This window comes from Tinamus guttatus, unplaced genomic scaffold (assembly GCF_059628265.1).
Source record: "Tinamus guttatus ecotype Peru unplaced genomic scaffold, ASM5962826v1 Tinamus_guttatus_pri_ptg000133l, whole genome shotgun sequence".
NCBI classification, from domain to species: domain Eukaryota; kingdom Metazoa; phylum Chordata; class Aves; order Tinamiformes; family Tinamidae; genus Tinamus; species Tinamus guttatus.
Genome location: NW_028288667.1, coordinates 3,668,752 through 3,695,554, shown reverse-complemented (window position 1 = coordinate 3,695,554; position 26,803 = coordinate 3,668,752). Strand labels below are relative to the sequence as shown.

Genomic DNA, 26,803 nt, shown 5'->3' with positions numbered 1-26,803 from the left:
TAGCAAGGCCTATCTGTAGAATTTTTTCAGGTTTACCCTGAAAAACAATAATGATGGAAAGGCAATTTAATGTGTGTGTCTATTGCAAAATATACAGCATACAGTATAATTTGTTTGCAAACATAGGAAAGTTGGGTGAAAAAGCATGTAAGGGAGAGCAGTCTCAGAACATTCCATGACCATGTTGATGGTAGTAGAAGCTCATTTGAAATTCATATCATGTAGTTAAGGTTTTCTGATACATTATGCTTGTTCTTTAATATTAAGAAACGACCTTCTGATTTTCCTTTAGCCCAGGGTTTGTAATATGCAGTAAGCTATTCAGTTTTCTATGTTAGTGGATCCTGGGCAGTATTTATTTAAAAGCAGCCTAACAATTTTGGATGGCTTTGTAAATGTCCTAGAACATAGTTCTGCACTAGTTACATATAGCAGAATATAGATGGAGCTCTGATGTAAATGAGGACCTGCAAGTTTTCCCTACAGACTAGTAGGCAGGAGCTTTGAAGAATGCAACATCTATATTTGCTGTTCTCACAGTTCTGGGAGAGTTTCTTATTAGCTATTTCTTACTGTTAGAAAAAACAGTTATCATCTGTTCCATTTTGGAGTGGAGCCAAACAATTTTTGGGAGATGCCATGTTTTTATAGAGAGACTGCAGACTAAGATGATGTGTTAGTGAGTATTCCGCAGCCAGACAGATACTTCCCTAAAGGCAAGCTACAGGAGAAGTTTTTAGCTGGTGTCAGAATCAAGAAGTTTAATTATCAGCTGTCTGTGCACAACTTTATTTTTATGATATATAAAATGCCAGATTCCAGGTTATGATTGGTCTTCAGCGTTTGCTTTAAATTGTTTTCTTTCAATGAAAGCAGTTCCTTCTTACAAATAATACAGTAAGCTCAGTTGGTACTAGGGAAAAAAACGATGATACTCTGAGAATATTTCTTCATTTTTCCTTTGAATTTTAACATGTAAGGAATGAGAGAAACATTAGAATTCCCCCAAGAGGTTACCGTTGTATTGGCACTGCAGGAATTTGGCACTGGAGGACAAACACAGTGGAGTGTCAGATCATAGGTGTACATCCACGTTTCCCATGTAGGTGAAAGACTATTAGCTCTTTTAACATACTATGTGATTTATTTTGATGGAAGTAGGACCATATGAATTCCTGTAGTCAAAAGCATAGTATTTGAGTTAATTTATGAATACCAATTAAAGGCAGCAAAATTTTACTGATGTTTGTATGAATGAGGTATTTACAAAGTAGGTTCACATGTTAGTTAACCTGAAGGATCTGTGTTCTGCTGCCACATGATGTCACACCTGAGTTGGAGACCCACTCATCTTCACAGAATCACAGCTGTGTGTCAGGAATGCTTCTGACATAGAAAATGTGGGGCTTTAGCAAGAACATTTTCTCAACTACCCCTAAGTTTTAAAAATCCACTGGCTGTAAAGAGCCATGTCCCTGTTCTAGACATGAGAAGTTGCCGCTGTACTGTGAGGTGAACTACTGAGGAGAGTGACGAGAGGAGTCAGTACAGCACTCTGGATCTCACAAGGATCACAGCTTAAAAAAAGTTAGCTGAGAAGTCCTTAACCATCTCTGCTTCCTTATTATTTCTTAATGAAATTAGTTTGTATTTAATAATCATGGCCGTGGCCTTATTTTTCTTTTTGCAGACTCAATTTTTGTACATTAAAAAATAGGACAAGCGGTATAGTAACTGCTGAACATAAAGTATACTGACACCACTGGGCTCTGTTTTGTAATTAAAGCATTGAAATGTTTAACTTCATAGCACTGTTTTGCTATGTTACTCTGTGGGGGCCTGAATTGCCAACTGTTAAACTAAATAACGTTTTACAGAAAGGTAGCTTAAGATGCACTTAAGGAAAGTTTTGATTATCATATTTTGTCAGGGATTATTTTTTTTTAAACGTTACTGTATTGAGTTTTAATCAGAAGCTATATATATACATTGTTTTTAGTCAAAAACCACAAACAAGACTGGAATCTGTGTTACAAAATATACAAATACATATAATTTTTAAATCTTTCAGTACGACTGAATTCCTTCATTCCTCATGTAAGTTCCATTTTTATAATTTTTGCTGTTGACTATATGAAACAAGACACTGAAACATGTTCGTTGGGCATCTTAACATAACAGCCTAACTGAGCAGCCTGTCTTTCACAACAGTGGAGGATCAGTGCCCGCAGGAAAGTGTGGAGCTGAAGAAAGCTGCAGTCGCACTCTTCCAGGACACTGTATAAGCTTCCAGTAATCTGTGCCCACATTTTTTGATTTAGACAGATTTTTCTTACATGAACAAATTGATTTTTTGAAGCTCTGGATCTCCGCAGCTTTTTGGACAGATGGTTCTGCAGTGTAACTCTTCCTTGCGTGAAGGAGCAGCTCATCTTGTTTGCTTTGACCCTGCTGCCTGATATTTCTGTTTAGGATGTGTACCTATCTCTTGCAATGGGAGAGGTGTTGGGCTGTCATTTACTAAGTATAAAAACTCAGCTGTATAATCAACAATAGTAAAAAAGCAAATAGGATGTTAAGATTATTATACCATGTGTAGCTAAGCTGTAGATCTCGTCACGTTACAGATAGGAACAGCTAGTTCAAGTGCTCAGCACTGTGCATGTAACTTGCACAGTCTCTTTCAGTATTTATGTTATTGTACATTTACTCTGTTTTATGTGTTCTTTTATTTCTCAGTCATTTGGTCATGTAACTCTTTTCTTAGTTGGATTTCATTTAGTCTTTTTTCATCTTTTTTTTTTTTTTTTTTTTTTTTTTTTACATATTTGAATACAATGAATAGGGCATAACCTGCTGCAGAGAATCCCTTTATTTGGAAAACCAGATGCTTATTCTTACTCTTTCGTTCTTGTCCTTTATTAAGTTATTAATCTGTGATGGGCCTTTCGTTTTCTCAGCCTGGCTCAGTTTCTTTACAAAAGAATCATCTAGGGAATTTGTTGAAAATCTTTTTGAATTTAAAGTTGATATATCATCAGAGTAGATCCTGCATGTGTGTTCATAGCTGTGACTGGTGAATCATGAGCTTGTGATATAAAAAACGTTTGACTTTTTCACATTATATCACATTTGTTCATATGGCTGATGATTTGGTTATTTAGTGTAGTTTCTGCATCTGGCTTACATGGAAGCCAAGCCTATTGGTTCTAGCTGGGGAACATCCCGAAAGAAGGAAAAGTTACAGGAAAAAAAAAAAAAAAGTCTGTAGATAACTGTGACCATTTGTACCTCTTATTTACTGACAGAATTTCTACCAATTTCCTCCTAGTTTATCTTATGCCGATGTGATGAAAGACAGATTATGCCAGCAAAATGATGCAAGATTCATATCACACACTTAATGTAGGACTCTGTGTAATCAAAATGTCACAGAAAGTCAGCAATAGCAAATAAGTTAGCAAAAAAAAATTAATACAACCTTTACCAACAGTTATTAATGTCAGTGCTGTTACTGTTTGGTTCTTGACTATATTTAATCAAAATTGGAATATTGCAATCTATGATTCAGATGAGAGACTAGAGCTTAATGGTACAAAATGCGCACTGAAAAAACAAAGGCCATTCCCCTCCTGCAATGACATCTTCATGTCATTGATAGAGGAATGAAACCTTGCTCCAGAAGGTGTTTTTATATTTTGTGTATTTCATTGTGTGATTCCAGCTTCTAATCCTTGTGCTGCTAACGAGGGCAGAGGTCCGTGTTCACACATGTGTCTGATCAGTCACAACAGAAGTGCTGCATGTGCATGTCCTCATCTAATGAAACTGTCTGTGGACAGGAAAACATGTTATGGTAAGTTTTTCTCCCATAACCTGAAAATTGCATTGGTTTTAGGATGGAGAAATTAGAATGCACAATCTTAAAAATTGTCTCTGCAGTGCATTGTAGTGATAAACTTTAAAGGGACCTCACATCTGGAGAATTGATAATACATGAGGTGTGTGGAGCTTTGATACTGCTACCTTCATCATTTTTTTCCTATTGCCCATGCGTATGACATGCTAGTGGAATTTATCTTTGCAAAACAGGAAGATTAATAGTGTAAAGAGCATTATCAGAAAATGATGAGTCAAGTAACCTGAATAACAAAAAGGTACTTAATGACTTTAATCTCTACCTGTTCTTCTAAAGTTCCCTTAGTTTCATTTTCAGGGATTAAGAACTAAATGAAGAATAAATATTAAACATGCTGCCTTTCAGGAGAGTTTTATAAAAAAATATAACACTTTTAAGCTGTAAAAGCCCTAGAAATGTCAAATAATTGTGTCCGTTATTTGTAAAACCTTGTAATAGAGTATTCTTCTCAGTGTCCATTAATAGTGTCTAGAAAATCTGAAGAAAAAATATTTTCTCGCATCAAAGGATATTAGAAAGAAAGAAGGTACCCTTTATATATATATTTGACCTTTGCTAAAATATTTTTAGAGGTATGAGGTAAAAAGTAGGGTTCTGTCCTGCCTTTACTGATTTAATGAATCACACTTTTCATTAGGGGATATCTACATTTGTTTTAACATTCAGTGAGCTTTCCTTCCCCTTATCCACTCCCCTTTTGCCTTTAACATTTAACAGTTGCACTGAGGGATTCCTGATAACTTTCGTTCTTTGGTTTTCAAAACATTCTTCTTGTTCTACTCTGTTCCCCTGAGATATTATATGTCGATTTTATTTTTATGATGTGCAAATGAAGCAGTGCTTTTGATGGGGTAAGAACGTTATTTTAAAAAATAAACTTTAAGTTTTTTCCTTAGATTTTTACAAGACAATATTGATAATTGACAGGAGTGGTGGCATAGTAACATCTTTTCCAGGATTAATATATTTTTTGTATGATTTTATACTCCATAACATACTTTGGTTTGTTATGAGGGTGCAAGCCTTCTGGAAATCCTGTGTCATTCATACACTTTTATTTAAGCATTTGGAAAGTGTTCTCATTAGACTTCATTTAGCCATTGAGGTAAGGAAGATGAGAACTGCTATTTTCCTGTTTCTCTACAGAAAAGAAGAAATTTCTTCTTTATGCAAGACATTCAGAAATAAGAGGTGTGGACATAGAGAACCCCTACTTCAACTTCATCACAGCCTTCACCGTTCCCGACATTGATGATGTCACGGTCATAGATTTTGATGCCATTGAGGAACGTTTGTACTGGACTGATGTGAAAACACAGACCATCAAGCGTGCCTTCATTAATGGCACTGGCCTAGAAACCATTATCTCAAGAGGTAAATAATGTAGTATTAAGTTTCAAATAATTAATCGGGGTAAATGTTTGTGTATTTTTTATATGCAACATGATGAGAATTTGGGTTTTGTTAGGTACACCTTTCACAGATCTTGGATAATTCATGTAAACAATAATAATAATAAAAAACATTATTTTACTTAGGATTATGGTTCATTTTATAGATACATTAATTTTTATTTAAATAAAGTTAAAATGTAACATATTTTGTAAAGAATTTAAATATGGAGTAGTGAAGAATTAAAATACTGTTTTCTGGGGAAGGTAGAATGTTTTAAAGACAAAAAGCAGAAAAATAACTGCCTGAAATCGCTTTGCTTTAAAAATACCATGTGGACTTCCTACATCCTTTGGCTAGCTGTGCTTTCTTACAGAAGTAGTTAGCCCCACCAGAACCAGTGAATGTTTGGCAACTGTGGGAGGATCAGCCCATGCTGTAGCTTTGTCATTTGCTGATCCTTGTGTTACCAGTTCACCTCCTGCAATGTGTGTAAGGTCCAAAGTGAATGCCATGAGACTGTTCAGGTCCAGTAGTGGTCAAGTGAAGCAAGTAAAGCAAGTATTTTTACTCTGTAGAACTAGAGCCTTTAATTTTGCATGTTTGTATCCTGAGTATCCTTCTGCTGTCATTGCTGCTTCAGTTACAATGCTACAAACAGGTTTTCCTGAGATTTTTCATCTAAGTAGGTTGCTTACGCCAAGGAAGGGAACGCATACTCCAAAAGGAGTGCTGTAAATGGAGAGTCACGCCTGGCTGCTTTTCTGCACCTACATTGTTCCAACACTGCTGCTCCCTGCTTTCCGTTCAGAGACTGAAGAGATCTAAAGCCTCTACTGGATTGCTTCCACCCTATGCCAGTATCTCCCGTGCTAAAGTGATGCTGTTTGTTGCCTTTTCTATATTGGCTCCTGTCCTGGCAGCACACAGTCTTCTATCGTTTAGCATGTGCTGCTTGCTTCAGAACAGGACTGGCTGACAGGAACTCTGTGGAGGAGTATGGGCAAATATGCAAGCTAAAGGAATTCTTAGATCCTCAACTATTGCATGTATATTTAACTTCCTGTATATTACAGAAAGTTAATGGATAAAAGTATTCAGTATGTATGACCACATCTGTTTATCGTGCATTGTTTCATAATTTCAACTAGCTTTTTATTTATGTAGTAAGTTTTGTATGTGTCAGATGTAATTTTTATTTATATAAAATTTACAAAATTACGGTGTTCTGACACATGCAAACTTTACAGGAGCTGCTTGTTATGTGTAAAAGATCACATTTGCTTACACTTACATTTTCTTACTTCTCATAAGAACATAAGAAGCTTTAGAAGCGTGTGCTACTGGATTCTCAGTGGATGAAGTATTAAGCCAGTGTCACAACCATGTCAAAGTCATGTTTTAATCTTTTTAAGAGTATGATGAAATCCTTATTTTCTAGTTCCTCCAATCTTTAAAAAAAAAAAAAAAAAAAAGCAGGAGTTCCGTTTAAAGTGGGTCATGGCTGCATGTTTGGGGTCCTTTGTTCCATTTACCAAAGTGGGCAAACTTCCCAAAGTCCAGTCACCATTTAACCTTCAGTATATGCAGGTCAGTCCACAGCAACTTCCCTTTTAGTTCATCAATGAGAATAATTCAGTGAAAGCAACCTAAGAAGAGGAGTTGCTGTACAAAGTGAACTGTGAGCAGTTTTGCAGTCTGCAGAGATGCTGGCTAATGCAGATCTTTGCTAAGGCAAGGCAGGGCGTGCTGGTATCCAGACCTTCAGCAGTGCATTACACCCAGAATTTAAGGCATGGAGTGTGGGCAATACATGTGGTTCTGGTGAACATAGAAGTATTCCAGCAGTGTGATTTATTTATTTATTTATTTTTCACAGCATCCCTTGATCCTTTTGAAACGTGGAAGGTGTTGAATGCCTAGTACAGTACGTCACGTAGTGTTGTGCCGTGATCCATGCTTTTTCCTTTTTCATTCTTTAACCAGTACTGTGCCAAGGAGGGCTATCACTTGCCAAAAACTGTGAAGCTACCAAAGCAATCATACCTTCTGCATGTTTTGCTTTTTCTGAATACCATCCTAGCTCATGGATGGGCTCATCAGTGAGGACAAAGCATCATTTTCTAGTGGGATGTAACTTGTTCTGCATCATCATGTGAATGAGTAATAAATGATTTTCTTAGTAGAAAAATACTCTGAAAAAATATAGAGACTGAGTTTTGTTGTTATTTCCATGTTAATATTTGTTGCAGTATCTGGCGCGAAAATAAAAGCGATCATTGCTTATTGCACCTTGTTACAGTATTGTAGGAATTTGTTAACAAATAGCAGAAGTTTTTTTTTTTCCTTCCTGAAAGTCTGAAAATTTACAAAGTAAATCAAAAGAGCAACTGCTTTCACTTTTTGCAGATATTCAGAGTATCAGAGGTCTTGCAGTGGATTGGATATCACGTAATTTATACTGGATTAGCTCGGAATTTGATGAAACACAAATTAATGTGGCACATTTGGATGGTTCCTTGAAAACTTCCATCATCCATGGAATTGATAAACCCCAGTGTCTTGCAGTTCACCCAGTAAGAGGGTAATATATTTGTAGTTTTAATGTTACCATAAAGTTCAGCAGAAGCTTTTTTTTCATTCAGATTTTGAGTTTGCTTGTTCTATTTTTGTGCAATTTTACTAAATGCATGCATCTGAAAGATTTTGTACAGAAATTCTCAACTGAGTATTACTTCTATGCCAAAGCTTACTGTTAATTAAATTGTATAACCGCTACTTCTGTATTATGTACTTTTAAAATCTATATACATTTTTCACTACTGATGTATTAAAAATACTGTATACCCAAGGCAGTGTTTACAATATACTCTGTTTCTTTCTCAGTAAGCTTTATTGGACAGATGGAAACACAATTAATATGGCAAACATGGATGGCAGCAACAACAAAATACTGTTTCAGAATCAAAAAGATCCTGTTGGTAAGTAATACTACTTATGTATACCATGATGTTTCTCACATTCTGTAGGACAAGGATATTAATATGTTTAGAGGCATTAAAAACATCTGATATAATTTTGCGTTTTACTGTTCTAAGGTATTTTTGTCCCAGTTTAGTCGCATTGAAATCTACTATAATCAATCAAATGATGTAAGTGTTCATGTTTAGGATTACTGGAGATGAAATGGTACTCATACATCTGTCTTCATCTTTAGATTGGGGTAAAAATACAAAGAGTAAGTTTTTAATAAACTTTTTAATACATAGTTTAAAATATTTTTATATAAACTATGTTTAAGAAATATGTGGGAGGATTATTCTACCAGAAACATAACTGTCCTCATCAGAATGCCAGGTGTATGATGAAAAGATAACTTAAATGTTAACTTTCCATTCATAGCAAAGAGCAGAAATGGATAAATTAAATTGATATAAATCCATAACTCTTATTTTTAATATTTTATCATTAACATAGTTCATAAATTATACCACCTTACAAAAAATCATTCAGGTCTCTTTCCTCCTTTCTCTTTTTTCTTTTATTTTTTGTTTTCTTGTGATGCAATTCTCTCTAACTAAAGGAATCATTCTGATTGTTTTGCTTTTTTAATGCCCCATCAATAAAGTGTTTAAATTTTAATGTGTTTATTGTTTTTCGTAACTGAATGTTAGTGAGCCAAAGCAAAAATAAATGATATAACTAAATAATTAATTTGAGGTTAGAGCAAACACAATATGCGTTTTAGTCCTGAGATTGAAAATAGTTTTATAGAAAATATGTGATAACTCTTTTTTTTCTGATTTGGCTTTGTATCTCTCCACCTTAAGAGACATAAATCTATTTGGAGAAAAGGGGAGAAAAAAAAAAAGGGCCAAAGCTACTAAATTTAAGGTGAGCACAAAAAAAAATTTAAATGAATTGGGAAATATTAAGGAATAATGTTGTGTACAACAATTTGCACTGAATATCCTGTAATTGAGGACAGGGCGACAGAGCCCTGAATTGCAGTATATATGGTGTCTGTTGTGTTTGTTCTGACTATCAGTAAATCCACTGAGCCAAATATTTGGTAGAATGCTCTAAGCATTTCAGCTTTAAATGGTAGACTGCATCTGCCAATCCATATGGGTTTTGTGACTTCTTTTTCCTCATGGACATGTCTTACTGGTATCAGCTAGACTATTTATGTATTTAAACATCTCATTAAGCCATGTAGGCCTGAGGATTGTGAGAGAAGTGGAATTTTAGGGTTTGTTTTGTTTGGTATTTTTTGGTTTCACCTTCACCATAGAGCTGTGAGTGAAGCAAATTGTCGTTGTATAGTAAGGAACTAATTAAAAATTATTAAGAACTGATGAGACTTATTTGAAATAGCTTATATTCAGCTCTAAAAGTGTGTATAAAAGTATGAATAATGGAATCCCATTAGGAAACTAGAAAGACTTGATTGTTTTTTTCTATTCTTCTTGCCAACCTGAAGGTGTCCTACGTCATAAACTATGTCTGTATGTAGGTTTATATATGTGTGTATGTAAAGGCAAGGTAAAGCTGTCTCTGTCTATCAATGAAATACTTTTGAAGTGGTAGGTGTCTTGCTTAATTTTATTGTCAGACAAAATAGACAGGAATAAAAGCTGTTGAATGTCTTTCGTATGCCAAACTTGAAATATAAAATATATTAAATATTAGTCCGAATGTTTAAATTAATTCTATCATTAGAATAAGAAATATACCTACTGCTGAAGAGTTGGAAGACCATACTAAAAATTTCAATTCAATAATTCATTTCTTAATTACAATTTAAACAGTATTTCTGCATTAGTAAAAATTCAGTCCTTGTAATTTAGTGATACTTAATATTTGGGGAGCAATATGAATGATCTAATAAGTGAACTACCAAGAAGGTTATTGAAAAAGACAAATATGTGGCTTGCTGTGTTTAGATATCTTGACAATTTATGCTTTTGGACTTTTGAGACATAATTTCAACATTTAAAGAGTGAGAGGAAGTTTTCCAACCGATGACTTGAAATAATCTGATGGTATTTTCTCAGCTTGGATCATAATTAAAAGAAGGAAATTCTTTCAATTTAATTAGAAAATGTTTCAACATGAAGAGAATTTAAGTAGTAATTTTTTTTGTAACTGATAATTTTAGGAGGATAGATTTTAGTCCATTTTTATCTTAATTACCAGGTCTGACTTGTCCTTTCTGCAGTTCAAAAAGGCTCAATTATTGACATATATACACTGGTTGAGTAAAAAAGAGCTATTCTCTGGGATTTTATTAAGTTACCTTCTTAGGGATTAGGTTTTTTTAGTGCTTTGTTTGGCTTTTGTACTTTGTAAGGCAGATCACAACCAAACATCTATTTTATGAGTGCGCATTGCTCTCAAGTACTAACTTGGAACCTTTTAGTAGTTTTGACAGGAAAAAAAATATTTTAAGTAGAAACTAACATTTGAAACAATCCATTATTAAGCTAAAAGTTCCTAAATAAGATTTATTGCTTAGCTTTAATAAGTACTTGAAATAGTTTACATGTAATTGGATTTTAATTTGCCAATTAAGGCGAATTTCATATTTTTCTGTGATTAGTATAGTTTCTAAGTTTGTGTCAGTCTGTCTCCCAGCACTGAACTGCCTAATTTTGCTAGCTGTAGTGGTTATTTGCACTGTACTTACAGGCTTTTGTCATTCACAGATGCTACCCACCCAAAACATCATTAAGATGTTAAAAGAGTAGAATATCCATACAGGAGATAGTACATCACAACCTAGAGAATAGGTTGCCTCAATCATCTTCTGTAAAGTTATTTTCAAGCAGTGTAGGTTTTTGGAGAGCTACTCTTCAAGTACATGCGCCTCAGTACTAGTGAGTTATCGCTCAAGAATCCAGAGCACTGAGAATTGCCTAAGCCCCGAGTATGTGGAAAAGGCCTGTCTTCAACTGGAACATAAAAGCCTAGATCTTGCAGAAGCTAATAAAACAAAATAGGTAAATCTTTGTGGCTGGGCATAAGGTTTTGGTGAAGAAAACGCCAAACACACACTTCCCCCCCCCGCCCCACACACATGAAATTTGTTCTATGCCAACTGAAATTCTCAATGCAGGATACATGTCTGACATGAGATGAAGCTGCAGGTAGCCTGTATTTTCAATTTGTAGTTTAATTTTAGAAATCTCTTGGCCTGTCAAGGCCTGATCCTCATTCTATTAATTTGCTGCCTTTAGTCCTATGGGAAGGAGGAAATGCATATGACTGGTTCAAAGGTTGCACCAGATGAGGTCTATGTAAGAGCGATGGTGTGACAGAAAGTCACTGCTACGGCAGTTCTTCGACTGTATGGCAGAATGGTGATTTTCTTTACACCCTTTACTCAACATAGATCTGTGGGCTCACCCTCATTAGTGCTAGTTCATTGAAGTGTCTCATCTGATGACTGTCAGCTCTTTGAAGCTCTTGGAGTGTCTGCGATGCTTTGTCTCCCCTCGATGGACCTGCCTTCCTTTCCGCTCAGTTTTCTGAAGGAAAAACAGACAGTATAAATATGAGGCAGACACTGCTTGTGCTCAGGTAATGGCCGGTGCTTTCCAGGCAGTGTTGCAAAGGGCACGCAGCATTGCTCTACATAGCTGCGTACAAAGTCGGTAGACATTTCTTTTCTACAGATTTAGGTTAAATTAGACAACTGTGATATAAGGTATGAGCTGGTCAGCCACAGCAGAATGCATTGTGAATGTCTCTTGAGCTCACTAGCAGAAAATCACCTGTTTTCATTAGTAAATACAGAATAATTCCTGAAAAAAAAATCTATCTCAATAAACACTCTTTGTCGAGAATGAAAAATAATATGATTTCACAAAGATCAATAATTGCTGGTATAACACAGCAGAAAAATATTCTGGGAGGAAAGATGTGGTAGAGGTGGGAATAAGGAAATAGGAGTGTTAGTTTTGTCAGATGTGGGAGTGTGATTGGCACACCTGTGCGTACAAATGCTACAAGCAGGAAACCTGACAACGTTGGAATTGCTGTGCACGGAATACACAGCCCAGGATAGATGTGTCTGTATGAAAGTGGAGAGCAGCTCACTGGCAGCAGTAAAGAAACAGAGAGCAGCAAATGCTCTCCATCTCAGAGCAAGGAAACCTATTATTGAGGATTGAATTTGTAACTGTAGGAAGGTCCATCCAGATTTCCAGGAAAGCTTCCCAAGCTTACTGTAGATTCTGTGACTTCCGCTTGTTCAGTCCTTCCTCATTGATTAGTGCTTATTCTAGAAACATAAAAACAGTTAGGTGCAGAGGGATGTTGCAAGATCACTCGCTCCTGAAGCAACTACTCAGCAGCTTTCTCCTCTCCTGAGTTTGTCTGTCTGTTTTGGAGGGTTTTGCTTTTGTTTTTTTTAAACTCTCATGCCTTTAGGTAAACCAATTGCAGACAAGGTTAAAACTATGAGTTACTGGAAACGAACTGTAAAGCCGTTATTGGAAAGTTTAGAAAGTGGAAACCTCTTGGTCTATTATGTCAAATGTGTGTGAGAAGCAGTGGCCTGCTGCCAGCTGTAAGTAGTGGAGCACACAGCACTGCCTTGTCACATCAGGATTTTGAAAACGGATCTGGCTTTCCATGGAAAAGCATATTACAGGATGCAAGGAGGGTAATGTCAAATTCTTAGATTTTGACCTAGGGAGTGAAATACAGTATTTTGGGGGAAGTTGCTGGGTTCTGGGAAAAGTCTAGTACTGTGGCAAATTATTATGGCATATCTTGTCACCATGCCCAGCAAATTTCACAGTGGAAAATCTCCTACTAAAATTACCTGAACATTTTTGAAGGATTATAGAACTCTGAAATATTTATCTCCTTGTTACTTGCTGTTATTTCCAGAATAATGTATGCTTTGTTTATGAGGTAGAATATTCTGCAAGTATTTTCATTTCTACGCCTTTCCTGTTTCTGATGATGAAAGTTGATCGTGAAATCACTTTACTATGAAGTGAAATTAAAATTAATGCTATAAGTTGAAGCAACTTTCAAACAAGTAGGGTTTTTTTCATATTTTAAGGTTTGTCAGCATTCTAAGCAGGAGACTGTGTATGCGAGAACAGGTTCTTAACAAAAAATAGTTGTTTTTTAAGTATTCGTATATTCATAATTTTAGAATGAAAGTTGGCTGAAAGTTAATGACTTCTCCTAGGTTCTCAGTTCATCCAAGCAGTTGCACACTGCCAGATGATCAGGCAGCCACTGATTGATTTCTGTAGGTGGAAGAAGTATAAAAAGATAAAAAGGCAGGAATCTTTGAAAAAGTATTCACTATAAAAGGCCAAGTTTTGTATTTTTTTTGGATTGATAGGTAGATAGATAACAATAGCTCTTTTTTTTTAATTGCAGGTTTATCGATTGATTATGTGGAGAACAAACTTTACTGGATCAGTTCAGGAAATGGAACCATAAATCGATGCAATTTGGATGGTGGTAATCTTGAAATAATAGAGTCAATGAAAGAAGACTTAACAAAAGCTACAGCTTTAACCATTATGGGTAAGTCCAGTGGTAACATCTTACCTTTCAAGTGACTGGATGCTGATGGATTATGCATTATCTAAAGCCTGGAAATGGAAAACATGCTGTGTGAATGCAAACACATACAGTATGTTCACAAGCAGCTTGAGTGTGAGTGCATTGAACAGGCAGTTTACAGTCTGTATTGCAAGTATGTGCTTCTAAATAATACAGTCTTGTTTGTATATGCACAGCACAAGGTAGCAGCCTGCTGGCTTATGTTCAGTACAGGTACTCGCAAAACATGTTAGAAGGAAGTCTTATGATTGCAGAGATCTATCCAGGACTTGTTATTTCTGCTACTTGCTTCATTCAGAATAGCCCCAGTTTCTTGCCTTTTCTTGAGTCTTCTAAACCTTATGAATATTTTTTTGATAAAAGATGATAAAAATTGTTTACTTGGATTTTCAGGTGTCTGTTGTTTTTTCATGTATTAGTTTGTTTGCAAATAAGTAGTTATTTGTTAGACACTGGAATTATATTTTCAAGTTATAAAGATACACTTTATAGCATTTTTTACATCTTGCCGTTTAGAAATATTTAGAAACATTCAAATTTTCCAAAAATATCAAAAAGGGTAATGAAAATAAAGTTTTCTGTAAAACACAGGAAATCTTTAACTTGCAAAATTGCTGAATATCATGAGGAAATTGCTTCAAATTAACTTTATTTCTTATATGCATCTTCAGCTGTTCCCCATTGGAGCAGCAAGGATAGGATGCTCTAAGAAGCTCTGGTTTGACTCTGAACTAGTGTTTTATGTTCTGCTAGAGATCTACAATAAGATGCATTTGTATCTATTGTGTCTATTATGTAAATACGTGGCCAGTTTAGAACTCTATATGTCAAAATCAGTTGGAGAGAAGAGACTTTTATGCATGGATGTTAATATGGAACAACTGTCTTTCTCGGACTTGATTGTGGATAGAAATGTTAAGAACAAATGACCATTACTTCAGGGAATGATTGGAGGTCTTTAATATGAAATATAATTAGGAATATTTGTTCATCCTGTGAGAGAGATGTCCACTCTTTCAACTCTTTAACTGAGATTCAGATAAACTGCAGTATTGATGATCCATCTAGGATATTGAATTCATTTTGACTTTCTGAGCTCCAAAATTCCTCGTCTTCTGGTTTCTATTTCTGCTATGCCTTTCTGAATTTGGTATATATGAGGTGAAAAATATATTTCATTTGGAGTACAACAGTGAACACATGTAATTTTTTTTCCTAAGACCTTGTGTGAAATGTCAGTGACTACAAAATAGCCCATTTAAGTTTACTTACTATTTAGAAAAGTGTATGAATTTTGTTTAGTACTTCCCACTATTTATTGTCTTGCGTCTGGCTAACACTGATATTCTTCTTGCTACTCTACTACAAATCCATTTGATTTTGTTCAAAACTTCTGGAGTTTCATCTTGTCTTTTTATCTAGCAGACAACACTGTCGTCCCCACAAAATTGTCAACATTGCCACTGATACCATTTACAAATTTATAGCAAATGTACCCACTCTTTTGGAAACTTAGGATGTCCCAAGTGACAGAATCTCTGATTTTCCATTATGGCACAATTACACTACTTTCAAGATGGAAAAAAAAAAAAGATCCGTTCTACACTCTGTTAGTGTTTCACTGAATTTAATGTATCATAATCAGTATCTGATTTTGGCACTTCCCCGGGTGTCCAGTATGTGAGCATGATCAAATTGGAGATGCGTTTGTCATTTTCTATCAAGTTATATTACCTGACTTCTAAGTTATTTATTGAACATGGTTCTTTTCCTCATCTCATCCTGGCTGAACATTTGTGTGACAAGTTTATTCATTTCAGGACTAGTGAACAGAGTCACTGTATTACAGGGTTTGGTTTGCATAATGTTGTGAAGTAACATCAGATGCATCTTGAAATTGGCATATACTTTCTTCAATTAGGTACATTTTAAATCATAAACTGATAGAAGAGTATTATTAGGTTAAGTTTGTAGCTAAAAGGAGTATGTTGAACTTCTCTTTCGGCAGTCTTTTTGGGGATATTTCATTGGAGAAGGGTGAAGGAACAAACAAGTTTCCATGTCATACCAGATCCTCACAGAAATACAGTTTGCACAAAATCAGAAAATTCATGTCATTTTGTTAGAAAATAGGAGTATCAGGACAAGTCTGATATAATCTAATGAAACTGTTTTTTTTGTGTGTGTTGGTGGTATTTTTTAAAAAAGAAAACCAGTGGTAGAGACCTGAGAGGGAATATTCCTTGATGATAAATAGTAGTTTTTGTCTAATCATACCTCAATACTACAAAACACAGTAAGTCTATGTAGTGAATGATTCTTATCTAAGTGATGTTTCTGTTGAAATTTGTACAGAAGTTTTTTTCAGTTATCAATAAATGAAAATCAGACGTATGTAATACCTTTTGAAATGGGAGTGCAGATATTAGAACAATGCCTTTTGAAAACAGGCTGCAGTATAAACACAGCTATCAAGTTGTATTATCAGGCAGCCAAAATAGACAATAACAATTACAGTATTTTATTTTTTGACAGGAATGTTGGTTCATATTGCCAGAATATATTCATAATGCCATTTAACCCTATTTCTTGCAGTTAACAGATTTACTGATTATTTGATTTATATATTGGTCTTGATAATGCTTCAGAAATAACACCAGAATGGATTCCTTTAGTAACTCAAATGGTGGGAATTTTGACTTTGCTGGATTTAATTTGGAAGTGAAAGGTGCGGCTTAGTTCAAGAAATTTCAAATACATACACCTTAATTTTCCAAGCCATCAGTCTTCTAATTGCCATAACACCATTCATTACATTAGCATTAATATATGAAATATATCTAGGCATTTTGCCCAGTTCTAAGTACAGTGCATAGTTGTCTTCCATAAATACTCAAACAGCCATTAATGAAAACTAATGGCCCATCAAGATTTGTATTTGGAGTAGCGCTTGAAATCTCCAAAGGACTGTCCACAAAGCTCGTATAGCCATTTTTGGCATTCAGAGTTGCTGTTTCCCAATATGTTGCTGCTCTTAATGCTAATTACCCAACAAAATGGATAAATATAACAATTTTAATGTATATTATAACTGAGTTTCAGCAACAAGATTGTAATTAGTGATTGAAAAACATTCTTGTTAGCACAATCATGCAAATAAATCATTTAACTTTAGTTTGCTATTTAAAGATCTCAGATACTGCTGCTGGCTTTTTTCTTTTCTATTTTGTGAAGGCAAAATTGGTGAAGTCAAGTGACTTTGTAAATAATTAAGTATATTTTAAAAATAAAAACAGATTAACTTAACCTAATCAAAAAAAAAAAAAAAGAAAAAAGATGAATTGACTAGTGAAGCAATACAGTCTTTCCAAATCTTCCAGTTACTGTCAAATATAGCACTTTTTTTGTATAATTAAAATTAATTTAAATGACATCATTAAAACCTTTATTCTTTAGCTCTGTGGAATACTTGGCCAGATAGCACCATTTCATGTTTTTTGGCCCACAGTTGTACAAGGTTTGGCCCTCAGGTGCCAGGATTTCAGAATCTGATCTTTTTGTTAATATTGGGGTATCTAGGCTGAACCGTTGCCATGTGCCTTGTGGAAGATATCTCTGTAGGTATCTGTATGGAGTATTTTGTAGTTGTCACAGTTGCCAGTGTGATCTAAGTTTGATACCGTCCTTGGGCATTCCTAATTTATGAGTCTTGACTGCTGTCCCTGACAATGTGGTCGTAGCTGTGACGTGCAAGAGAGCTGGGCGATCATGCTGCTCTCTTCACCGAAACCAAAACGTGGCGTGAGGCCGCTGTTGAAGGCACTTCTGTGCTCTTGATGCTGTCCTTCAGAGCTGCTGTGCCCTTTTATGTGGACAGCTCCATAGATGGTTGCCAGAATAGTGAAGACCATCTCTAGGAATTCTTGTGTTTTTCTTTCATTTGAACCCTTTCTTTCTTCAAGCCTTAGAAATAGGGAATACAAATCTTCTTTGAGATCTGCCGGAAAGATTTTCAAAAGTACTCACTTCATGTCCTTTTCTTCTGTTTGTGTTATTTCCTCTTCCTTGATAGATCTCCTCTGCTTTTCTCTACTTTTTGCTTTGTGATTGATGAGACTTGTTCTGCTGGCCATTTAAACAATATCAAATGATGGCATGAAACACAGACTACTCAAAACTTACCTGCAAAAAGTGATAAACCTTTAACAGCAGGGAGTCTCATTAGCTTTCGCTAGATGCATAAAACGAACAACTTTAACTGAAGAGACTCTTTCATCAATCCAGAAAAGTCAAAGTCTCCAAGTTGTGTGACCACAAGTGACCCCAATAAATGTTGTTTTCATTTGTATTTTCGTTTTAGAAAATAGTTGTATTTTCTGAACAAACGTAAACCAGGCTAATGTTGATATTTATATGATATTAATGAGGCTTCAGAAATAACATTTTCTTGAAGCAATATTGAGAAATGAAATAAGAAATATATGTTTCTCATGAATTTTCAGTTTCTTGAAATTTCTTTTAAATAGCTTTGTTTACATGTGTTGTTGTTTTAATTGTTATGGCGAAGAATATCTTTACACTAATACTGACTTCTAGATCTTAACTTCCTTTCTAAAGGAAGCTTACTTTCCACAGAAACTGCTATGGTCACTGTTAAAAGATCAAACTCTGTATTTCTATACTTATATCACTTATATTTCCTGTCAGAATTTAAGTGAAATTTTCGTAACTAAGGCCATCTGAAATCCCACCCCTTGAAAAAATGTCACATATACTGCAGTTGTGCAGTATATGCAAGTGAGAATCCCCTGCCGTAACATGACATAACTTGACTGGTGTATTCTATGAGCATGAATTTGTGAGGATGATTTGAAATTTTATTGGATAGCAAGTTTGTCTTTTTTTGTTGTTATATTTATTTTTCTGACTCATGTAGATTGCGATGAAAAGTTTCATAATGTGGTAGTCTCCATTTCTTTTTGCATGAATGACAATTCTCAATTCTTTTATATGTTCTTTGTTGTACTTATTAATTTGAACATGCAGACCAAGTGCTGAAAACCTGGAACCTGGGTCTCATTCGTCGGTTCATACATAATGAATAGATATGGCAAAGTTTGAGAACCAAACATCTGATCTGTGACTACAATTCTCATGTGAAAAACTGCGATAGATATTTAAGATGAATGTAAAAGTTAATTCCTAAAGAGAAAAAAGTAAATAAATAAATGTGATCTTTCCTTCAAAGTAAAAGATATATGCTTGTATTCTTGGTTCTTTGAGCAGTTTTCATTATAGCTCAAAAGTTTCTTTTCCATTGGATTTCAAGCATAAATAATACATTAATGCAATCCTTTTTGCTCATAAAATTTACAAATTTTACAGATAAAAAACTCTGGTGGGCAGACCAGAATTTAGCTCAGATGGGGACCTGCAACAAAAAAGATGGAAGAAACCCAACTGTCCTGCGAAACAGAACGTCAGGTGTTGTACATATGAAAGTGTACGATAAAGCTGCACAACAAGGTATGTTACGTTTTAGGCATGTTTAATCAACTTTTATATTACATGTTTTCTTTTCCAGTATCATTTTCCAAACATGGCTAAAGTGAAATAATACTTACTTCGTAGTAAGTTGGTAATAAAATATTACTGAGTAAGTCACTGAGTATAATAGGATAAATGATTCGAAGTACCAACAAATGAGTATAGTTCAGGTTCCTGTGGGATGTGAAAGTTGAAAATTTGTAGGCAAAACAAAACCAGTTAATGTTGGCACCTCCTACCAAACTATTGAAAGTCTAAATAAATAAAGTATTATTTGAGAAGTCACTAATATTCTAAATTATCTCATTATTGTAAGACACTTTAATTAATCTAAATCCCAGAAGTGACTGTATTATAAATCTCATTGAGATATAGCAAAAAGCAAAAAATTAGGGAAATGATGGAGAAGAAATGGAGAGAAATGGAGAAGAAATGGGAGAATGGGTACATTTGACTGAAGAAAAAAATTTGTCATTGACATCTGTTCGTTCTTGGGTGCCTGTCTAAGTCAGTGGGTGAGTGAATATGTGTGATCCTGTGAGTTTGGGGACTCTGGGGGGAATACAGACAAGTACAAGAAGTGTCCTGCATTCTTCTTCACCCTGGAGAGCTGTACATGCCCCTCATCTCCGTACACACAGCTCGTTTATGAGAATATTCACCTAGCCTGAAATTCCTACTAATTTCAACTGTCCCAAATAATTTTGAGTTTAATGCCAGTGCTCAGGATATATATCCTGGGAGTCCAGAGAGTTCCAGTACTTGTATTGGGTAGCACTTGGCATTTGGTAGACAAATTCCAGTCCCGTTATTAATTTTAACAGCTATATTTTAAAACAAAGTTCAAATCATAAATTCAAATTCAGGGTTATTGCATGTAAGAGTAGTAATGACAGTTGGCTAAGTGTACCAACAAAGCATCAGCTAAAATGTACAGCATTTTGTCTGCAGTAAGCTTTCCATTAGATTGAATTAGAAACATTTTCCTGTTTATAGTTTATTCATGGAACATAATGTTCTATTTCCCTTGAAAGTAATGGTTTTCTCTGTTTTGGACTGCAAACTGTCCTGAAACAATTTGGAATTGTCCCGTGCCCTGCAAGGGCTAGCAGGGATTTTACTCTTCTTTTGCAATTGAAAACACACTATATTTTCTCTTTATGCAGTTATTAGGTTTTTCAATCCTTAAATTCTCCTGGTTCAGAAGAACTGCTGTATTGGTATTACCTTTTGATAAATTATTAATATCTGTTGATATCAACACATGTTTTAGTAGGAATTAGGTTGTTTCAGTTTTGTTTGCTCTTATCTCTTCTCCCTTGTCATGCTATAGGCAGTAATTCCTGTCAGCTAAACAATGGTGGATGTTCCCAGCTTTGTTTGCCAACATCGGAAACCACCAGAACTTGTGTTTGTACAGTGGGGTACAACCTTCAGAAAAACCGCATGGCATGCAGAGGTATAGTATTGTTCAGTTTTTACTTTAACTAAATTCAGATTTCTAGAAAAACTGAGAGGAAAAAATAAAGAATCTGTATTTAAAGGTTTAAGCAAAAAAAAAAAATAAAAAAAAGTAGGAACACAGCTTATATCCAAAATCTTACATTTTGCTTCAGTAATACAGAACAATATAAGTCAAACATCATCTTACTGTGCCTTATAGTTGTATAAATCTGCTATTATTTATCCCTACATGGAACTACTGCCTTGTCCAATTCAGAGTGCTGTTTTGGAAGGCTGCAAACCAGTTCTGGAAAACGATGTCCAGTACTTATTAATTTCTCAGTTCATGTTAATTAGGAAGCACTCCATTTTGCTGTCATTAACTATCTGATTTTCCCATAGGTATTGAATCATTTCTTATGTATTCTGTTCATGAAGGAATTAGAGGAATTCCTCTTGATCCAAATGATAAAATGGATACTTTAATGCCTATATCTGGAGCTTCATTTGCAGTGGGCATAGACTTCCATGCAGGTAAATATTCTGCATAGTTTACTGTATATGTGGTAAAATCCATAAAATTCTATGAATGAAATCATATTCTATAAATGAAATAAAAACACAGTTTTCAAAACTTGAGTAACACAACTACATGTAAAGCTAGTGGAAGTTGTGTTAAACTCTAGCTATTGATGAAAGATACAATAAAATAGATACTTTGAATTTATGCTGTTTAATTAAGAAGTACAATCAACAAATATTTCCTATGGAGACAGAGACTTCAAAAATACTCTGAGCTAAGTTTAAAAGATGTAACTATGAAGGTATTTTGCAAATTTATTTCACAAACTTGTTTCATTTCTGTAGTCTGCATTTATAGGGACAGACCTTTTCCACAACCTGCTTCCTTTCATGTGTTAAGGAGTAGAAACAAAATAGGTTCTTTCTGCATGGTGTTGGTCTGGTGCAAAACAAGTCTTAAAAAAATATGCAGGCTTTCTGGGCCTTTAAGGTCTGACTCTACTGTGATTGAAATCAAATCAGTTGATATTTAAATAAAAAGTAGCATGTAACTTTATATTAGAGTGATACAGTGAAGATGTGTAATGTTATAGATGAAATTAAAAAAAAATCATGCATGAAGATATAGATTGATGTTTCCCATCAGTATTAATTCTCCTCATTTCAGATTCCAGCAATCTTTATATAGACATTGAAGGCTTCAAAGTGAGCGTAGGTCATATTGCTGTCTGAAACCAGAGCTGACTGCAGGAACCAGATGCTGAACTGAATTTTCATGTCCGTTCTGTTGATTTCCAATAACTTCCAATATTTTGGGGAATAATAGCAGTTTGTTCTATTATTACATTGGCAGTGCTGCCTGACTGAGACAGCACTGACAGATCTGTGCAGTATCTCATTAGACTTGCAGTGTTCCCTTTGCAAGTTGAGCAGACTCTGTAACAAAATACAGGCCAGTTGCCTTATCTGAGTTGCCATTAGCAATGGGATGTTATTCCCTGAGGCCTCAGTGGTTGAATCCCACAGAGAATGTTATGCTCTACATGAACACAGAGAATTTGATTATTAGCAGAAAGAAGCCCTCAAAATTGCTGTCTCATAAAATGAGAGAGAAATGTGATTTGGTCACACCATCTGTGTCCAAATGCAATCTGAAACATTTAGTAGTGCTATCTGTATTTTAAACCCACAGGGATCCTTGTTTAGTAAAAGTTAATGTAGAGGACACTATGACAGTATAGGAAAAGAGTCTCTAACATTTTCTACTTTTTTTTTTTTTTTTTTTTTTTTTTTTTAATATTAAGGACCTGAAAATCAGTATTATACTTTCCAAAGTAATGTAGAGCAAAAGTTAACAAATGCTTGGCATTGCTATAAATAAAAGCCCTTTGTCGGTACTTCAGAAGAAAAATTTTTTGTTTGCCTTGGGACGTATTTTAAGAATTATATCTTTGAAGAATTATATCAAAATCTCAAATTGAATGTATGTTATCACTATATTTAAGGAAAAATTAATTCAGGATATGAAGGCACGTTAGACACACAGTGACATAATATGAGCATTTAAATTTTGTTTACTGAGGTTTAATATCGGTGTAGTAGTGGGAGATTTGACTTTACTTTCCAAGACTGAGTGCATTATTTATATCCAATTCTATTGTTGCCAGTGATTTAATATTCTATAAAAATTATGAACTAAGGTTTGCATTCATTGTATTTTGCAAAATATTGGAAATAAATATAATTTATGAATAGTTTTAATCTTCTAATATCTATCTTAAAGCAATTTATTCTTTTTTAATTAAGTCTTGCTAACATATGATAGTGTTATATATTTAAATACATTATTATAATTCATATAAAGCTACTGAAAGTCTTATAAGAGTTGTTTTATTTGTATGACACATCTGAGATGGTGTGCCTGTTTTGAAGAACTGTACAGTAGGAAATGGGCATGGAAAAAGAGAGAAAAATACTGTCAGCTGCAAAATTGAAACTAGGGTATTTGTTCATCATGGACTGCATGCTCAGTCTGCATCATTTACCTTTAGGGTTTCTTTTTAGAAGATGCATGCAGCATATGCTCTATGATTTTTCCACTTGCGGTACTGATCAGACTTTTCATCTCTCTCAAATATGATATTAGGAAGATCTGTTTCATCTCCAAGCTTTCAGCAGTTTGTTTTATTTTTCCCAAAGCACTGATTCTTACGCTTTTTGGAACAACAGTCAGTTGTTAATCCTGTTAATTTCTCTTGGAATATTAGGCAGATTTATTGTTTTCACTTGTCATTGAAAGGACTAAAAATGGTATCAAAGAAAAAATGTTTAATAGTTCTGAGAATCCATTGCAAGATTGGGAATATTATTTGAAATATCTTATACTATATCCATTTCTTCTGGCTTCAGTTGCTTGGTTCCTACCATTCTCTGTGGAATAAGTATTTTGTCTGTTAAACCAGAAATAAGTGCGAAGGTTCAGCAAAGAGAGGGAATAAACAGTCACAGTGTGTTACAGGCTAAGAGCTGATAGATCATGAAGTTGAATTTAAAGAAATAAAGTATCTTCACAACTGAAAAAGTCTAAGAGGAATAAAAAGGTATTGGTACTGTGAAGGACTTAGCTTGTAGCAATTGCTCATTATTTTGAGAAACCCAAAGCAGATCAGTCACTTATCAGTCACTTATAAAAGGGATGTAAAAGGAATCTATGATGAAGCAACTGTGATTGCTCATAGTAAAATGAGTTTGTCCAGACAGCTTCTTTGAAACTTTTGGCTCCTGCAGGAAAAATAACAGAGGAATGTCCCTATATCTGTTGATTCTTAATCTGCTGTTTCATACTTACATTGCCAGGTGTTTAATATCCTGCTCTACTAATCACTGTCTGTTGCATGGATGAGATGGAGAGATACTGAAGTAGTTTTTTTCCTGTAAGATTTATTGTAACAGAGAGATGCATGCAAGGGTTTCAGAAATCAACACAACTTAAATACAGAGGGGCAAATATCTATTGTGTGAAGAATGTAGAGGCAAGAGCATGGTCATCACCTGGAGGAGAGGCTGGCTGTGCAAAACAGATCACTGTTTGGGAGCATCTCAGCAGCTTTCATCTGTGAAACTGAATGTTCTGATCATGACCTTGTTTTTCCATCCTTTGTCCTTGGTCTGATTTATCTTGACAAAGACAGTGTCAGCAGTGAAAGTGTAACTTCCAGCAAGATAGAGCAAGTCCCCAAAGAATTGTGGTCAGCATTTGGGCTCATAGATGAGTTGCTTGAGACCTCCCAGAAAAGTGATACACCTTAAAAAGCTCATCTGTCCTTCAGGTGATGACTAATGAGGCCTCCAGTGCTTCTCCTGTCTTCCACACTGTATGTACTTTCCTATGTATTTATTTTTTTGCATTGCTTAAAGGCCCTGCATATGTGACCCTGTGTTAAATTAATTGCTTCACTATCTTTTGTATTACTAACAATACAATTCCAGGACTGCCCTTTGACAGTTCATTGGATGTGCCTGCATTGCTTAAGTTGACATGAATTTTAGTTTTCAACTGCTTGTTTTATTAATGAGTTAGGGAGAAGAGAAGATTTTTCTTGAGTAAACATGTAGTTTTGGAAAGAAGAGGTCTGGTTTTAGTTTTGAATTCATATATCTCCTTCGTGAATCAAATACCATGTACAGTGTAAAATCTGTTTTCAAAATATGGAGAAATACTTCAACTAAATGTGTAATCAACCCATCTCTCTCAGGTATAATACTTTGTACATATATTGTTCCAAATGTACAAGTTTTGATCCACATATGTCAATGTAGAAAAAGATTTCAGGAGTCTGAGTTTGTAAGGAAAGATTTCATTCAGCCCATCCTTTCTGTACTTTGATTTTTTTTTTTTTGATGTTTTCAGGTTTTGATAACCCATGGGTGTAAAATTTATGAAAATTACAAACTTCCTGCTGAAATTAAGTCTCTCAAGCTTTTATATTCTGTTCTATTGGTCCATTAATGTGTTAGTATAGTTCTTGTAGCATAAGATATTATTTACTTCCATTTTTAGTGTGAAGATACATTAACTGTTATTTTGGCAACAGTTCTTTTTATGCTACAGGTATTATTTCCTCTGACATACTGAGTATGATTAGGTTTCCCTGATGAGTTCCAGTTCCCAAACTACTTGCATACTGTTTCTGCTTAGAAATTCTGGTCGCTTTACAGGAACACTACCAACTAAATAAAAATGAATTTGTATTGATTTTAGATAGTATTCTCCCCATTGTTTTAAAAATGTGCCTGATTTTACAATTGGGAAGTGTTTTTATAGCTTTGGTGTGATGTACATGTACATATCTGTGGTTTTCTGTCTGCAGCCTCTTTTGTCTGTGTGCATAACCATTAGTTGCTTTCTACCTGTTCACATTCAGGTCAGGTATGTTGTGTATTGAGGAACAATATACATCCTTAATGGAGTAAAGTTAAAATATAGCAAAATACGGCACTTTATAGAAAGTAAATTAGTGTTTTAGAAATTCTTTTTGTGGCTGCTCTGAATAGAAAATAGAAAATAAAAATAAATAGAAAAAATAGAAATAGAATAAATAGAAATAGAAAAAAAAATAGAAAAAAAAGTATAGTGTGTGGTTATCTGGTAACCCATCCACATAGTTCAATTGTTTGCATTTTTAGATTACTGAGAAACACTACTCCTGTTAGGTTGGTTGTTGCTCATGTGGCTAACTGTAAAATGGTCATATTATGAGTACAAAGTGGTTTATTTTTATAAAGATGATTTACAGTCTCAATTGGCAGTTTTTACAGTTCACTAGGACTAAAGTAACTGAATCCAAAAATCCTTGCTATGTATTTTATAGGAAATGATACAATCTACTGGACAGACATGGGCTTCAACAAAATTAGCAGATCTAAACGAGACCAAACATGGAAAGAAGACATTGTTACCAATGGTCTGGGAAGAGTTGAAGGCATTGCAGTGGATTGGATAGCAGGTAGGTCTTTGTATTTTTCAGGAATTATCATGTTTTATGACAGTACAGTCTTGCATTGCCAGCCCTAGGCTAAATAGTTTGCTTTCAGCTTTAATCTCTAATACAGCAATTTTCTACATACTCTTACATGAAGATATAACACTTTTTGCAAATTTATTACCAACAGAAAAGAAACACCTTGGACATAATTTCTTACTTAGATAATCTTAACTTTGACGAACCATAAATACAGATTTCTTCTTTACAACAGAAGCCTGTATAGGACTAGAAATTGCAAATACAAGATATACAATTTAAAATACATCAATGAATTCCTGGTCCTAAATTACCCACTCTACGATTTAAACGCTTCCCAGGTAGCATTTTCTTGTTTTATCTT

General features: G+C 34.7%; 1 protein-coding gene across 1 annotated transcript in view; it reads left to right on the top strand.

Annotated features, from left to right (window-relative positions):
* LRP1B (LDL receptor related protein 1B) overlaps positions 1 to 26,803 on the top strand; it is a 336,264-nt gene that overhangs the window by 168,641 nt on the left and 140,820 nt on the right. Inside the window, exons 27-35 of the mRNA XM_088521814.1 lie at positions 3,725 to 3,856; positions 5,066 to 5,293; positions 7,721 to 7,895; positions 8,198 to 8,292; positions 13,718 to 13,867; positions 19,292 to 19,432; positions 20,787 to 20,912; positions 21,299 to 21,430; positions 26,290 to 26,424. Of these exons, the coding sequence (XP_088377940.1) occupies positions 3,725 to 3,856; positions 5,066 to 5,293; positions 7,721 to 7,895; positions 8,198 to 8,292; positions 13,718 to 13,867; positions 19,292 to 19,432; positions 20,787 to 20,912; positions 21,299 to 21,430; positions 26,290 to 26,424 (1,314 nt within the window). The remainder of the gene's footprint in view (positions 1 to 3,724; positions 3,857 to 5,065; positions 5,294 to 7,720; positions 7,896 to 8,197; positions 8,293 to 13,717; positions 13,868 to 19,291; positions 19,433 to 20,786; positions 20,913 to 21,298; positions 21,431 to 26,289; positions 26,425 to 26,803) is intronic.